Source organism: Alexandromys fortis, unplaced genomic scaffold (genome assembly GCF_014885135.2).
Source record: "Alexandromys fortis isolate MF-2015 unplaced genomic scaffold, M_Fortis_MF-2015_v1.1 scaffold_13, whole genome shotgun sequence".
Taxonomy (NCBI): Eukaryota; Metazoa; Chordata; class Mammalia; order Rodentia; family Cricetidae; genus Alexandromys; species Alexandromys fortis.
This window is the reverse complement of record NW_026067908.1, coordinates 13,432,139-13,449,673: the sequence shown is the minus strand read 5'-3', so window position 1 is coordinate 13,449,673 and position 17,535 is coordinate 13,432,139. Positions and strand designations below refer to the sequence as shown.

General features: G+C 41.0%; 1 protein-coding gene across 1 annotated transcript in view; it reads left to right on the top strand.

The window, feature by feature from the left end:
* The window catches only part of Patj (PATJ crumbs cell polarity complex component), a 305,836-nt gene that overhangs the window by 126,011 nt on the left and 162,290 nt on the right, over window positions 1–17,535 (top strand). Inside the window, exons 23-26 of the mRNA XM_050136448.1 lie at window positions 3,461–3,532; window positions 5,294–5,471; window positions 7,919–8,029; window positions 13,161–13,299. Coding sequence (XP_049992405.1) covers window positions 3,461–3,532; window positions 5,294–5,471; window positions 7,919–8,029; window positions 13,161–13,299 — 500 coding nt within the window. The remainder of the gene's footprint in view (window positions 1–3,460; window positions 3,533–5,293; window positions 5,472–7,918; window positions 8,030–13,160; window positions 13,300–17,535) is intronic.

Below are 17,535 nucleotides of genomic sequence, written 5' to 3'. Positions count from 1 at the left end.
GAATCTGAACAAAGGTAACCTTACTTTATGCTGCCAGGAAAAGCATAGACTCTATATAGCTCTAATGGTGGAGCTAGTCCAGCCATTGTGGAGATTGGGTTTGCAACGTCTTTATAAAAAAAGATCTATCACATGATTTCCACCATTGCCAGTCGTAGGTGTTTGCACAGTGGACTTTCAGCCAGCACATGAGAGACTCTTGCACTTCCACGTCTACTGCAGCATTGTTCCTAGTAGCTAAATTATAAAATCAGCCTCACTGCCAAGCAGCAGAGAAGCCAACGAGGAAAATGTGGTGAATACATACAGTGGAATTCTTATCAACCCCAGAGAATAGTGAGGTTATGTAATCAGCAGGATTTGACCTACCCAGCTGAAAAAGATACTGAGCCATGTGGCTAACATAGATAAGAACAATGGGTTAATATAAGCTACAAGAGTTAACAAGAAGCCTGAGCTAATGGGCCAACAGTTTATAATTAATGCAGACTCTCTGTGTGATTTTCTCTGGGACTAAACAGCTGGGGGACCGGGTGGGACAGAAACCCCAACAAAAAGACCCTCATGTTACAGTGATTGGCAGGAAACTGGAAGCACCCCGAGCTATTAACTGAATAACCAGGGAAACAATTAATGTATATTTTCTCTTTTATATAGTTTCTAGATTTTATTTTGATATATAAAATCTCATATCTGTATATCATTTGAAAGTAGAAGTCTAGCATGGATCACCCTCCAAAGGGGAAATAGATAAGATTTGGGTAAACTGGGAGTGGTGGGGTATAGAGGGGAGAGGATAGGAGATGAGAACATGAGGAAACAGGATGGTCAAGTGGGGGAGGGACAGAGAGGGAGAGCAAGGAAAGAGGTATGTTGATAGAGGGAGCCATTATAGGCTTAGGGAGAAACCTGGTGCCAGGGAAATTCTCAGGAATCCACAAGGATGATCCCAGCTAAGACTCCTAGCAATAATGGAGAGGGTGCCAGAAGTAGCCTTCTCCTTTAATCAGATTGGTGACTACCCTAATTGTCACCATAGAACCTGCATTCAGTAACTGATGGAAACAGATGTGGAGATCTACAGCCAAGCACTGGGCTGAGCTCCTGGAGTCCAGTTGAAGAGAGGGAGGAGGGATTATATGAGCAAGGACGGGTTAAGATCACGATGGTAAAACCTACAGAGACAGCTGACTTGAGTTCATGGCACCTCATGGAGTCTGGACTGATAGCTAAGGAGCCTACATGGGACCAAACTAGGTCCTCTGCATGTGGGTGACAGTTTGTTTGGTCTGTTTGTTGGGGGGGGGGCGTGGGGCTTGACAGGGGGACCAGGATTTATCCCTGGTGTATGAACTAGCTTTATGGAGCCCATTCCCTGTGGTGGGCTTGTTCCTGTCTCAACTTGATGTGCCAGTCTTCATTGACTCCCATGGGAGGCCTTATGCTTTCTGGGGAGAGGATAGGGGGTAGGGTGATGGGAGGAGGGAGGGAGAGGGAACTGTAGTAGGTGTGTAAAATGAAAAAGCAATAAAAGAAAGTAGAAGTCTGATTGTGTAGAGAAACAAATGGAACTAACTGGAGTAGGTAAGAAAGGGCAGAGTAGGGAATCTTAAAGGGAATATGCCCAACTTATACCCTTTTATGAAGATATCAGCAGATAGCACAGTACCTTACATATCAAATATATGTAATGAAAATTTTTTAAATGGGAAATACATTGACAAGTTGGCCCAGCAGGTAAAAGGCCCTTGCCAAACTAAAGACTTGAATCCAATACTAGGATCCACTTGGCAGAAGGAGAGACTCAACTCCCACAACTTGTTCCCTGACCCCCATACACGCCTTGTAGGACACACCCATTCATCTAGACAGCCTCTTCAACAAAGGTACTAGGGAACTGAGTGAAACTCAATCCCTATTTCACCTTGCACCAAAATCTATTACTGTATCAAAAGCCATGATGTAAAAGTAGAAAGTCTAAAACTACTCAATGAAAACATTGGCAGGACATTCCAGGTGTGTGTATGTAAGGACTTACTGAAAAGGGCCCCAGTGGCATAGGTGAAACCTTAAGAATTCACAAATGATACTACATGAAATTAAAAATCTGCACAGACGAGGAAGCATTCAGCAGAGAGAAGAGGCAGGTCCAGGATGGCAGGATAGCTTTCCCAGCTATTTGTCATACAGGAATCTCTAGTCTATAAAGAACTCCAAAAATTATATTCCTCCAAAAGCATTTGATTATTAAATGGGCTAATAGATTGAATATGTATTTCTCAATGGAAGAGATAAGGTTGTTCAATAAGCACTTGGAAATATATTCTTCAATATTCTTTACCATGATGAAATTTCAAAGTAAAATTACATTGAGTGTCTATCTCATTCAGTCAGTGTATCTGTCATGAAGAAAACCACAATGCTGGTGAGGATGTGGGAAAGGAGGAACCTTGTGCTCCGTGGTGGGGCTTTAATCTGGTCCAGCAACTGTGGAAATCAGTATGTTGCAGCTAGTATATATGTTGTATGTTCTGAGTCAGCATGCCACAGAGACACTTCCACATCCATGTTCATTGCTGCACTATTCATGGCAGCTAATTTATAGAGCTAGCCTAAGTGTGCAATAAGAGTGGAACTGTTAAGGGAAATGTGATACCAACACACAAGGGCTTTTGTTCAGCTGTAAAGAATGAAATAATGACATTTGCAGGAAAATAGATGCACTAGAGATTGCGGTGCAATGTGAAATAAGCTAGACTCAAAGATGAGTATGGCATGTTTTCCCTCTCACACGGAGCTTAGGTTTAGATTGATACATTTGTCTACACTTGATTGTGTGCATGTGACACACAGAGATCAAACTAGGAGGGTTACTGCGAAGGGAGGTAGAGATCCACAGGGAGGGAAGGGGACACAGAACAGAGTGCACATGAGATGAAAGCAGCTGGGGGAGCGCTGTGTGTGTAGGACCACTAGGAAGGTACTAGGGAGCTTGACAGGGAGGTAAATAAGAGCAGAGTGTGTGGCGTGTGTGACACATGTCTGACATATGCGCAGTGTCACTGTGAAATCCATTACTATGTATGGTAACTAGGGAGGTTGAGGCAAGAAGATCAATGCATCTTCACTGCCAGCCTGGGTTACAAAGTGAGACTCTTTATAGAACGACAGAAGGCTGTTATATATTGATGACATTGCAAATGTGAAATTAAAGGCAATCGTTTTTTAAAAGAGCTTCATGTTTCACAAGGTTTTAATCATTGTGTGATGTCCTGGAGCTATAGGGGGGTTGCTATGTTTACTATTAAAGCATTGAATGTTTGCTTTGTCAGTTTATTGATGTGAATACGTTAAAAAGGTTAAAAATTAATTAATTACCTATAGAACATGGAATTTTGGAACTTGCAAGAACTTTTAAGAATAAGAATGTGTCTTATAACTGCTGTGTTTCCCCTTACAGTGAGTTACCCGAGAGAGAGGAAGGTGAAGGGGAGGAAACACCAAACTTCAGCCATTGGGGTCCACCAAGAATGTGAGTGTATGCCATTACTGTCCTCAGTGCAAGCATACCCTTGTTCTTTTTTCCAGTTTTTTGGTTTTTTTTTTTTTTTTTTTTTTATTCTGCTACCTTGTCTTATGTCAACTTGACACAAGCTAGCTTCATCGGAAAGGAGGGAACCTCAGGAAATTCCCTCCATAAGATGCAGCTAGAGGGTATTTTCTTAATTAGTGGTTGATGGGAAGGGCTCAGCCTATTGTGGGCGGGGCTGTTCCTGGGCTGGTGGTTCTGAATTCTTTAACAAAGCAGGTTGAGCAAGCCTTGGGGAGCAAGCCAGTAAGCAGCTCCCCTCCATGGCCACTGCATCAGTTCCTGCCTCCAGGATCCTGCCGTGTTAGGGTTCTTTTTTTTTACTTCCTTCAGTGATGAACAGCAATGTGGAAGTTTAAGCCAAATAAACTCTTTCCTCCCCAACTTGCTTTTTGGTCCTGATGTATTATCACAGCAAAAGAAACCATGACTAACACACTTAGTCACACTGTAATTGAGACTTAAAATAAGTAATATCCTTTATGCTAAATTTTAATCCCTTCTTTTGGCTAAAGACTGTTAGCCAGTAATAACTCTTTGATGCTGTCTCAGAGAAATCACCTTCCAAATGTCGCTCTGAGAGTAGCCCCTGATGGATGTCATGCTTTATCATGTGTCAGTTATAAGTGAGGTTGTGCTACAGGGCTATAAACAGTAGTTGAGGCTTTTCTCACCTACCAGCTTCTCTCTCCCCTTTCTCCTCGTGGAGAATATGCATTTGTGTCTGGTTTGGGCTCACAGAATGAACTCATCTTCTCTTGCATTTGATTGCACATATTGTACTTGTCAGGCTGCCAGAGTCTTATGGTTATTAAAGTCCTTCAGTAGCCTCTTTCTGTTTTTATGCTGTGTTAATTCCACACCCCTCAACCTATCATCTTACAATTCCCAAATTTGTCTTAATGACTCTGAAGACATATTTTCTGAGTAATATTTTAAATTGAGTTAACTTCTAGTCATACTTCTGTAGTTAAAGCAAAATTTATATAGGAACTAATTTCATATTCCTTTTTATAGTGTCTTTGGATAAAAGCAAATATTTGTTTGGGTATTTGTATGGCTGTTTAAGTGATATGATGCTCTTTCCTGTAGTCCTAGCACTTGGGATCCCAAAACATAAGGAATGCCAATTGAAGGTCAGCCTAGCTATACGGCAAGATCCTATCTCAAATACAAAAGCCAACAAGCAGAAACAATGATGCAGAAGTCAAAAGCAAAGAAACTCTTTTAGCTTTAAAAGCAGATACCGTTCGCCTTCTATAGAGGTCCTCACCCTCAACCCTCTCTGGGAAAAGCAGTGGATTGTGAGCCACTCTAGCACGTTTATTTTACTCTGAAAAGCTGAGGCCTTATTAAAATGAATATGTGCCTTCTTCAGTTATTCTGTTATTTGCTCAGAGTCTCCCTGCTAAGGTTGTGCACAGGGGTGAAATGGCTGGTGGTGCAGTGATAGGAGAGAGGCACGCTGAGTCTTAGCTAACCCATCCCTGAGTCTCATCTTTTCAAAATTTAAACTTTTACATGTCATAAATTTTGAGTGTCTTATAATATTTGGGCTAGCATTTATATAAAATCTTTAAAGTACATTAGGAAATTTTAATAAAACATGAGCCACGGGCTGTGCAATAGATGGAGCACTTAAAGTGACAACATAGCAAGTTAAATTACCTTATTCATGAGTGTACTTCTTTGTCCCTTTTACAGTGTTGAGATTTTTAGAGAACCTAACGTGTCTCTTGGTATCAGCATTGTTGGTGGACAAACAGTTATAAAACGCTTAAAGAATGGAGAGGAGCTCAAGGGTATATTCATCAAACAAGTGTTAGAAGATAGTCCTGCAGGAAAAACCCATGCACTTAAAACTGGAGACAAAATACTTGAGGTAAGTGAAGTTGAAACAATGTTTAACTTGAAACGTTTGAATCAGAAGAAGAATCACTTTGGCAAACCTCATGTATAATTGGATCCAGTTGGTAATGTCCTTTTGTGGTGCCTTAGTTTATATACCGTATGCACACTATCTGAATTCCTCTAGCTTGGGAGGGGAGAGCAAGTAAAATGTTAAGGCCAGAACCCCAGCTGACTGAAGCATTTAGCATTGCACTGCATGTAGAACAGGTGGACACTTGCTTCCCAGAACCCTTAGCAAGTTCTGGCGTTTGTTCTTGTATCTTGTCTACAGAAAGAAGTTGACCTTTGAAGGGGATAGATCACATGGTCCATGGGTCACAGGTGTTTAGTTTTATAGGAGACAAATCTTATTTAGCTTAAAGATTTACTGATTGTTTATTATTTGTATGTGTATGTGTGAGCGCTGCATGAATTTATGTGTATCTTGTGAGTACAGGAGACTGCAGAGGCCAGAAAAAGGCTTTAGATACTCTGGAAACTGGTTGTTAGCTGCCATATAGGTGATTGGAACTGAGCCCAGGTCCTCTGTAGGAGCAGCAAATGCTCTTAACTGCTAAGAGAGCTCTCTAGTCCTGGGAAATAAATTTTAAATGGACATGAAAACACTAAAAGTGTGTTGGGCTTGTTGAATGATACCAGAGTAGATATCTCTAGTTCCATATAGCCCATCTTGGCCTTGAACCTGTTTACAACTGAGGCTGGCCTTAAACTCCTATTCTTCCCACTTTTACCTCCTGCCGAGATTATAGGTGTGTGTCACCAAACAGTGTGTAATTACCAAATGCAAACAAGTCTTCATTTCTCTGGAAAATGTACAAATGTTGCTTGCTGGGCTTCATGTTAAGTTCATTTATAAATTTAAATAGAGCTATCAAACTATCTTCGGGAGTGACTGAGCCATTTTATATCCCTATAAGCCGTGAGTAAATGATCCAGTTTGTTCACATTTGTCATCTGGTGGTGGTGTTATCAGTTTGGCCATTCTAATAGGAACACAGTGGTACACCATTGTGGTTCTGTTTTGCAGTTCTGTCCTGGCTTTGTGGTGTCTGCTTCCATGAGCTTATCCTCTCCAGCAAAGCTCTCAAGCATGCCTTCCACCTGCTTTCTGGTGGCCTTTTGCTTTGTCTTCTACAAATTAGGAATCTGAGAGGTGTCTCAACAGTTAAGAGCCCTTACTTCTGTTCCATATGACCTCATATGTTCTCAGTACCTTCGTCATGTTGCCCACACTAGAGCTTATGACAGTAGCTTCAGGGAATCTGATACCTTCTTCTGGTATCTTCAAGTACCCGCACATATGTGACATATGTACACATATCAAATAAATCACATCTTTAAATAAATAAAATTATTTTTCCGCCTTATCTGCTAGTTTTTTTCAAGCTGACAGTGGCATTCAGAGTTACATTTTATTATACATTGTATCTAATGTAATGACTCATTTGTTTGTTCTTTTACTGTGATTCCTATTATAAAGTTTTTATTTCGTTTGATTTTACTTAAGCCCATGATGAGTTCTGTCTGTCTGTGGTAAAACAGTTGTTTTTAAGCAATTACATGATAGACTTAGGTACATAACAAGATCTTCTTTAAGAAGCCGGGGTTTATTTCTGAGGAGTAGGTCTTCACTCATGTGATCAGTTGAATTCCTGCTTTCTAATTCTAAAGCCGAGAAGAACCAGGATTTGGTGTTGCAGTGTGTCCCTAGCTCCTTCCCAGCATCAACCATTTCCATCTGTCACTCTGGGGTCCACTAGGGGAACTCCTGCCTTCATCCTTCCATCCTTCTCTTCATGCCTTTGAAACAAAGCACTCAGCGCCCCGCTGACTAAACCCACCTCACAATTAAGTTGTTGCTCTGTATTTGATTTGAAACCCTGGTTCTGTGCTCTTAGAGAACTGTGGAGATGCTAGCAAGTTAGGCTCTCTGAGTTTCCATAATAAGCAAAAGAGCCTGTGCATGCTTGTACACTTATTTTGTTAACACAAATTGGGAAATATTCAGTTTCTGCACTGTAGTTTAACCCTCAGTTTAATGGAAATACAGTAAAAGTTCAGAAGGTTCCTCACTCCGTTCTGAATAAAGCTTCTGTTACATACAACCCTGTGCAATAGCAGAGACCTCCCGGGTGTGGAGCCTGACCAGCTTCCAGCTCAGGGTCATTATATGAAAGTGGAAATATTGTTATAATGGAACTGTCCGCTTTGCCCTGCCCTGGGTGAAAGCATGGTTTTCCTGAATCACACTGTGAAAAAGTAGAGCATTTCCTTTGTAGTTGTTTCCATTTCCTGAATGTGGTCTAGCTCATTAGTTTCTGGCTTTTCTCACACACAGGATGATTGATACATGAACTTGAGCAAACCTGTGCATAATCTGGTGCTTTTCTAATCAGAGTGTCGTCTTGTGAGTTTTAGGTGTCTGGCATAGACCTGCAGAATGCCTCGCATGCAGAAGCTGTGGAGGCCATCAAGAACGCAGGCAACCCCGTGGTGTTTGTGGTACAGAGCCTGTCATCTACCCCCAGGGTCAGTACACGCCTGTTCTGTTCACCTCCGTGCTAACCTTTGTCCCCCAGTATTCCCACATGTTCATTGTGGCTTGGCTTTACTAGTAGAAAAGACAGTAACTCAGTACGGATTTAACTTTTCCCTTCAGTTTCTGCTCTTAGACCCAATTTTGATCTGCTGGCCAAAGTTGAGTCATGACACCATACATTATTAGTTTCAACAAACCTGTGAATCACGCAGTCTTCTTCCTAGTCCCGTCCTGCCTACTTGCTGGTTCTGCTAATGCAGCGACGCACTATATCAATTTTCTAAGTTATTTTGAAGTTGGAAAGGGTCAGGTATAAAAACCTTGTAGAGGAGCCGTCATGTGCTTATATGTTTGGATCTGTAAAGAGAGATATGTTGTAGATGCCATGTGTTCTTGTGATAACCACTCCCGTAAGTAGAATCAGACCTCTGACACAAAAGTATCAGTGGCAGCTGTATATTTCTCAGTAGCTTGAATCCTAGAACTGGAAGAACGTGTACTTCTGAACAGTAGAAAAACTACACAGTTTTAGTGTTTCTTGTGTCTCAATACTATAATGTCGTCCTTCAGAGACTACAGATGCTAATACTTGTGTGGAGAACAGGGCAAGTGGGTCACCAGCTGTCTTAGCACCCCAGCTTTAATGGGGTACTTTGCATGCAGTTTCTGAATAGTGGTCTGCAGCTGTGGTCACAGTTTCTGTGTACCACCGCTGTGCCTTCCATCCTTATAGTGTGTTGCTCACCCCACCAAGACCAACTGAGACCTCTCATTTTTTATGATTTGAGATTCAATTAGGCTTTTTTGGGGTTGTTTTTAAACTGTATTTTATAATATTGAGAATGGCACTGTGACTTTGCTTTTATTTCTAGAACTGCATTCAACAGGAAATTTAGCCATACTGTTCTTGCCAAATGGTACTTCCCAATAAACACTTGTGAGTGAAAATGATTCATCCTGGATATACATTATGTGGCCGCCATAAATGCCCAGTTGAAAAATGTTTAGAACATTTGAATATGTTATAGATTCAACTAAAAATGTCGAGTCTCTAGTAGCTTTCACTAGTGAGTTGAGATACGAGGTTTTCAGTGGGTGACATAAACTCACCACTAAAAACAGGAGCATCTCCTGAACATCCTTCCATACCCATGCCATCTGGTCCAGGAAGCAAAGCAAGGTGCCACACTGTAGCCTCTGGCCTCCAGCTGTGAGTGTATGGTAACTAATCGTGTTAGTCACTAGTTTGGCTTGCTCTGCTTTTAACCTGGTTCAGCACAATGACACAATCAAATTTCAAGCCTTTGCTAAAGGGTTCTTTGGCTTGATTGTTGCCACAAGTCTTGGGGTGGAGGTTGGCAGGTGCAGAGAATATTTTCACAGTTTCATTGCTTTCTCTAGTTCGCTGTGCTAACCATGGAACTCTGGGCTTCACCCATGACAGCATTGTACTCCCGAGCAACTTTGTACTCATCCTCACCCTTCCAAATTTAATTTTATTAAATGAATCTGCAGTGCTAGGGATCAAACCCAGAGTCTCTCGCATGTTAACTAGCACTTTTCCCCGGACTTTCTACTTTCAGCCCCTAGTTTTTATTTGAGACAAAGTCTTTCTGAGTTGTCCAAGATGACCTCAAACTCCTGACCTCTTGCCTTCCATGTCGGTAGCTAGGGCTACAAGTGTAGGCCACCTTGCCCAGATATCTTAAACATTTTGACCTATTCACACTAAATTTTGCACTTTCTTCAGAACTCTAAAAGATTTCCTAATACTATAACGTAAAAGTGTTTTTGTGCTGAAAAACTCAGCACCATCAACCATACAGCAGTTCATGTGCCACATCAGAACTAGCACAGACACATCCCTTTCTGAACTTCTGAATCCCAGCTGTGTGTGTACAGCCCTTCCTCGCCTAGCAATTGTTCATTTGTCATCAGAGCCTATGGTTCATTCCTACTGCATTTCTCTTTGGGAAGTTTCTATGCCAAGGTAATCTTTTTCTCATGAAATAACAAGTACCTTTGATAATAGCGTTGTGTATATTTTTCTTATCCTTGCCCCTCCCACTTCCATCAACAAAAAACCCTTTTGAAATTGTTACCATCTCCTCAGCCATCCCTTAAGCATTGTTAACTTCATTCATCTCTAAGCACTTACTGAATACAGCTATGTGAGTCAGTATGATGTGCTGTTGTCTTTCTTCCAGCACCCTGGCTGTACTTCCTTATCACATGACTTCAGCACGGTGCCCTTCTTTTGGTATATGCACCATAAAAATTCATCTTTCACTGCACTGTTACATGAAATAGATGGTGTTCTATTTTCCTATAGGAGGTATTGCTTTTGGTGAGCATTTTATCTTCTGAGCTTTGCCGGTGATTAGCATATGCAATAGTATGTTCTCTATTCAGAATGTAGACATCATGAGAGGCAACTGAATGTTCATATCACAGCTTTCGCATGCCTTCTATCTCGGCCTGCTTTTGACATGTGCGGAAGTAGTCCCAGATTGTGCCGTTTCTGGCGTCTGTCAAGAACCGCCTGCCCATAGGCTGTGACCTTATACTCCTGCAGGTTGTTAGTGTCTGTGAGTGAGACAAAGTGCGGAGCACTATGCTGATTAGGAAGCTCTGCTGGAGCTGGAGCAGCTGGGAGCATTTGCTTTTTTTGCAGAGGACTCAGGTTTGGTTCCTAGTACCCATGTTGGGCAGCTCACAACTGCCTGTGACACCAGCTCCAGGGAATCTGACACCCTCTTCTAGCCTTTGAGGGCACAGACATGCACACACACTTGCACAGTTACACAGACACGTGGACATATACACAGACACATGGACACAAATGTACACATACACACAGACACATACATATGAATAAAAATAAGTCTTTTGAAGAACTTATTACAGGTGTTTTTATTGAAGTGAAACATTTCTGAGACCTGACTAATTCTGAATTTGCTTATTTAGTAGAGTAAAATTGAGTAAAATGTCATTTGCATTTAGCTCAAAGTAGGTAATTTTTTTGTTTTGTTTTTAATGCTCTCTAGACAGACAGTTCTTCAATTTTCTGGAAAGGGTTTTTTTTTCGCACCTCATGTCAGCCATCAGGTTTTATGCCATAATTATTTCTGTTGGCCATATGAACCACCATTACTAGTAGTTAGGAGTAGAGTACCTATCATGGATGAGGCTCTGGATTCAATCTCTAGGACTAGAAAAGAAAACAAACACTAAAAATGCTATTATTTTCCTATGGTGTCTCATAGATAACATTACAAAGAGACATTATTTGGGAATTAGTAGCCAGATGCCAGAGGCAGCTGCTGCAGAGGAAGAACCAGGAGGACAAGCCATCTGTACCTTTAACTAAGCATGGTAGAACTGCATTTTCTTGCATACTACCTGGATACAGTTCCCAGCGCCTGTACAATGGCTTGCAGCTGCCTATAACTCCTCTTCCAAGGGATCTGATGCCCTCTTCTGACCTCTATGGGACCAGGCACACTTGCAGCAAACACATACTTACATGCAGGCAAAACATTCATGCAATAAAAAATAAATATATAAAATTTAAAAAATAAGTTTAAACTTTATTCTTTTATAAATAAATACTTAGTGAATGCAACTATGTATCAGACCTTGTCTGCACACCACAGAGATTACAAAAAAAATCATCCAATTTCTTCTCTCATTGGATAGTAGAAATGTTTGTAATTTGTTCTTCTGCTACCAGTGATAAAAATTATCAAGTCCATGAAGTCTGCTAAATAACATATTTCTGCTGGGAGTTCAGAGGTCAAATAAATGAGGGATCCTATAATCTAACATCTCACTTAAGTCACCACTGAAACTTCCTTTGCAGAATTAGATATTTAAATGACAGTAGTCTAGCTTTGTAGTTTTCTGTCTTCACCTTACACACAAATCTTTATTTGTCTGGTGACATGATTTTATAATGCAGACTTTCTCCACTTTATCTACTTTTGCCGATTGCCTTGAATTGAACTTCTCATCTATTTACTTTGAGATGAAGTCACCAGATTCATTAAGTCTTTACTGTCTAAAAACACAGAAACAAAGACTGGAGCTTGCTTAGTGCCAAGCCTGGCCTGAACTAATAGACAAATAGACGAAAAGGAATGTATCGAAGCCCAATACATGGCCCCCATCTCCATAGCACTTACCTCTTATCCCGAACTGGGAAGATGATGAGTTTGAGGATAGCCTAGACTACATAGCAAGTTCTAGAACAATCTGAGCTACACAGTGAGAAAAGTCACCCATACCACACTAACCAGAAAGAGAGGGGGATATTCCCCCCACCCCGAGACATGGTCTCAGTACGTAGCCCTGGAACTTGCTGTGTATGCCAGATTGGCCTCAGACTCAAATAGATCCTCAGGTTTCTGACTTTGGAGTGCTGGATTAAAGGTATGAACCATAGAGACAGAGACCCACACTGGAGCACTGGACTGAGCTCCCAAGGTCCCAATGAGGAGCAGATGGAGGGAGAACAGGAGCAAGGATGTCAGGACCACGGGGGTTGCACCCACCCACTGAGACAGTGGGGGCTGATCTATTGTGAGCTCACCAAGGCCAGCTGGACTGTGACTGAAAAAGCATGGGATAAAACCGGACTCTGATCATGGCGAACAATGAGGACAGATGAGAAGCCAAGGTCAATGGCAAGGGGTTCTGATCCTACTTCATGTTCCGGCTTGGTGGGAGCCTAGCCAGTTTGGATGTTCACCTTCCTAGACATGGACGGAGCGGGGAGGACCTTGGACTTTCCACAGGGCAGGGAACCCTGACTGCGCTTTGGACTGGAGAGGGTGGGGGAGTGGAGTGTGGGGTGGGGGAGGGAAATGAGAGGCTGGGAGGAGGCGGAAACTTTTTTTTTCTTATTCTCAATAAAAAAAAAAAAAGGTATGAACCACCTTTTGTTTTCTTTTGAAACTGTGTCCCCCAGAGTGGCCTTGAGCTCACTGTGTAGTTCATTCAGACTTGGGATCCTCCTGCTAGGATTATGGGTGTGCACCATGGTACCAAGTTTAGAAGAAATTTGAGCTAGCTCATCTCTCTTTCTCTCCCCTCCCTTCCCCCTTTCTTTGGTGTTGGCAGGTCATCCCAAGTGTGCATAACAAAGGCAAACCACCTGCCAGGACCCAGGATCAAGGCACTCAGGGACCAAGAGCAAAGGTAAGCAAGCCTTTGAGGACTTTTGAGGACTGCTTTGGTTTCTTTTCACAGCTGAACAGTGGTGGGTGAGAGCAGTGAGGTGTCCTGTGGATTTCTGCTGGGTGTGAACCTTGGTCTTGGGATGAAGCAGGGACCAGGTGTTGCACAGCCAAGGACATCTGTAGCTCACCTTGCTGTTTGGTTCTGCAGGCTGGCTGGCCATTCCCAGAGTATGCTGCTCACAGTTGGAAGTTTTCATTTACATATTACTTTTCCTTAAGAAGATTCTTATCAAAATTTACCTCTACTGGGAAAAAAATATTTTCATAATCAGTCTGAATTAGTCACCCATTTTATTTTCCTGCTTCTATTCTGATAGAATTTACTGAACTAAAAATTATCTAAGAGTATGGTATCAATTACCCCATTAAGGGAAATTGGCTCACTATTTTAAAATAGGATTTGGTGGGCAAAATAGGATTTATAGTCCAAACTGTCCTGGCTGGAATTATGAGAGGGAGGCCATGCTTCTGAGCTTGCTCTTTAACCAGCCTGTCTATCCCTGCATGCTCCCGTTCCTCACTTATTGGTACCTGGCTATCAATCTTGTGTTCTAGTGGAGTGGGTTTATTTTTATTTTTTTATATCTCTCTTTCTAAAGTCTTGCACAGTTATGTTCATTTATTTCGGTGTAAATTTAAAGTCAGCTTGTCCATTTCCACAAATTAGTTTGGTGATGTTTTGGGATAGATTTGAGACAACAACACATTGCTCTGATGTTGCAAACTTAGTTGCCTAGCATATTTTTATTTCTGTGAAATTATTTCTCTTCATTGATGTTCATAATCCAGAAAAGTATAGACCCTTGATTTATTCCTAGAAATGCTGTATTTTGCCAGTGAGACTGATTGTTTTCTAAGTTATTTCAGCTGTAATCAGACTGCAGTTTGTATAATATTACTGTTTCGGTATTGTTGATCATGTGAATCTTGATTTGTATTCTGTTTGCTTTCTCTTTTTTTCTGAGAGGGTCTTGTGTAGTCTAGGCTGTCTTGGAACTCGCTCTCTAGCTCAGAGAGACCTTGATCCTCCTGCCTCCATCTCCCAATGCTGAGATCACAGGTGTGTCTAGCACATATTTCTTTGAATCTGGATTCTCACATAAAAAACATTTCTCTGGGTTAAGAAGATGTGGAGCTACTGCAGGAGATCTGAATTCAGTTCCCAGCACCCATGTTTGACTGCTCAGAGCTGAGTATAATTCTAGTTCCTGGAGGGTCCCAGGCTTCTGGCTTCCAAGGCTCCTGAATTCAAATTCATGGGCCTGTACCCCTCCACATACACACTTAGGTGCTTAGGTTCTTTTAAAGGTTCTCAGATTGTGGTTTAAATAACACTAGTTTCTTTTTTTTTTAAAGATTTATTTATTCATTTATTATGTATACAGTGTTCTGTCTGCGTGTGCATCTGCAGGCCAGAAGAGGGCACCAGATCTCATTACAGATGGTTGTGAGCCACCATGTGGTTGCTGGGAACCGAACTCAGGACCTCTGGAAGAACAGCCAGTGCTCTTAACCGCTGAGCCACCTCTCCAGCCCTAACACTAGTTTCTAAACTAAAGAGAAAAAGGTGTTTTTTTGTTTTTGCTTTCAGGACTGTTAGACATTATTAAAATACATTCAAAATGAGCAGTAAGAGTTCTCCTCAAATGCAGAGAGTCAGCGTCTAGATGCTATCCTAGCTGTGCAGCCTTATGTTCTGTGCAGACACAGAAATGCAAACCGCCTGTTTCTTCAGCATGGAATCAAACAGGAAACTAATAACCATGTTGTCTATTACTTCTCAACCAGTGGACATTAGATCCATGAGCCAGCTTTGGGGGGTTTGTCATTTCCAATAAATGCCACCCAATGTCGAGAGCAAAACCCAAACTCCATTCATTACTGCCGTTGCTAAGTTACAGTCCAAGTGAATAACAGATCAGACTTAATCTAGTATCAAAAGCACACACACAGAATTGGAAATAAACCACAGAGAAATAGGAAAAAGTAATGGAGTTTTCTCTCTCAGAATATATACTTTGTGAGTCAAAAAAGTTATGTAAATGGGTTTAAACAGCTCACAAATTGCATATGAGTCATCTCTGTTCAATTAGTTCTGGAAGGTGAGTCTCCTTGATCGTCACAGTGGGAATTCCAAAACTGTCAGTGTATAGTGTAAAAAATTACAACAGTTTTCATAAAACTATGAAAAAGTGCATTGCCAACTATTTATTTAACTTACCAGTGAGGGCAATAAGAGATGGTAAGCCTGGTGCAGGGAATAGAAGAGAATTAAGTAAAGTTCAAATTTAGATACAAAATTAGCTCATGCCTTATGGGACAAGGTGTAACTTTGGTGCTATCTTTTATAAGACAAACCATTTGCTTCTCTGCCATTCAAAATCAATATGCTCTACTGTCAAGTGAGAATCATTTGCAATAGTTACAGTGGTACATGCTTGAAATCCTAGAACTTGGAAGATGGAGTCAGGGCCATCCTTGGCAATGTATAGAATTAGAAGCCAGCTTGGGCTATATCACATTGGACTGTATCTCAAAGAAACAAACAAAAAGAATTGCCTGCATCACTGTTATTTTCTGAAAGTTTATCTTTCAGGCAACAGCATGAATCAAGGCTGTTGTTTAGATACCCAGTAAATACTTAGGGAGGTCACCATGTGCCTGGGACTAAAAGAGAAAGTGCCATTCCAGTGTGTCTTGTTCTCTTTGTTGATGGTGTTGTCATCTCCTGGCCTACTTCAGCATGGGGAGCTCCAACCTCTCCATCACTGGAGGGTTTGCCTGTGTGCACACCCTTCTTTAATGTGCAGCAGGAGGGTGCCCTGGGGGACTGGGCATGTTGCACACTTTAATCTCTGCATTGGGAAGTTAAGCAGAGAGATGATGGGTTCCACGCCAGCCTGAGTTAGGATGTACTTACCTGTGATCTTCTCTCAAGAGTGTTGGATGTAATCAAATAAGCTGGCATTCTTAGCTCTCAGTAGTACTTTCAGCCCCTGCTCTTGTTTGAAGGATCATCTCTGACATTGAATAAGCTGATTCTGAGAAAAGAAGGGGTAGTTTTGGCAGTGGGACCACCACTTTATTTTTCATTTCACTCACTTTTTTTCAACTTGAAGACTATAGCTGTCACATTCTGATTTGTTTCTTAGTAAAATGTTTCACATTTGACTTCTCTTTATCACTCTTACAGTTTAATATTTTGTATTTTCCACACATATAATCACTGATTTCATTAGACATTGTACTCAAGAAATATGAGTGTTTTCTTCCATGAGTCCCACATAGTTCCTTCTCTTCTGGAGGAATTCACTGCCTTGTTATAATGGGCAGTGTCCACTCAGCAGAGGTGTACCTTGTTATAATGGGCAGTGTCCACTCAGCAGAGGTGTACCTTGTTATAATGGGCAGTGTCCACTCAGCAGAGGTGTACCTTGTTATAATGGGCAGTGTCCACTCAGCAGAGGTGTACCTTGCATTAGTGGTTTTGTCAGATAAAGCATAATTGAATGCACTTTATTGCAGTCATGTAGGAAGGCAAATCGTAATCTAGTCATTTGGGTGTTGTGAAAGGCTTGGGCATCTCAGCTCCTGTTCTGCAGCACCTGGCATTTCTGGAAGGTTTTAGCATGATTAATTTTTTCTCACGTTCAAGAACATGTCTTCATTCTGTGAAGGTAATTTAATAATAGAATTTTGTTTCACTTTAATTATCTATATGAGTCACATTGTTGTATGTTATGTTATCTGCTGTATAAATTTAGAGCATCCTTATTCAGAAATAATCAATTACACCCACTGCCCTTTTAACATTAAATGTGTATGACCATCTACAAACTAATAAAATCTGATATTTTAGTTAATTTTAAAATAATCTGTAATTCTTATTATAAAAAACCTGAATAATTTTAAAGTTGATATTTTTAAAGCATTTGTTTTGAGAATCTGTGAGTTATTTAATTGGTAACACAGAGGATTGAGTGTGATGGCACAAAGAGAATGTACATGTCTCGCTTTCTCACGGGCAAAGAGGTGTGTTCTTATAAACAGGGCAGTGTTCTTCAAAGCTGTGCTCTTGAATTCCTATTGTTGCATTGCTGCATTTATATAAAATTATTTTTATAAAATAATAGGAACTGGAAGAAATAAATTGTATTTGTTTTACAGTCCTTGTGTTGTGGCCGAGGCAGCTACAGCCAGACTGTTTTCAGATTATCTTTATGTGTGTGTTTTCTTTTGTCACTGGAGAAAAGGAT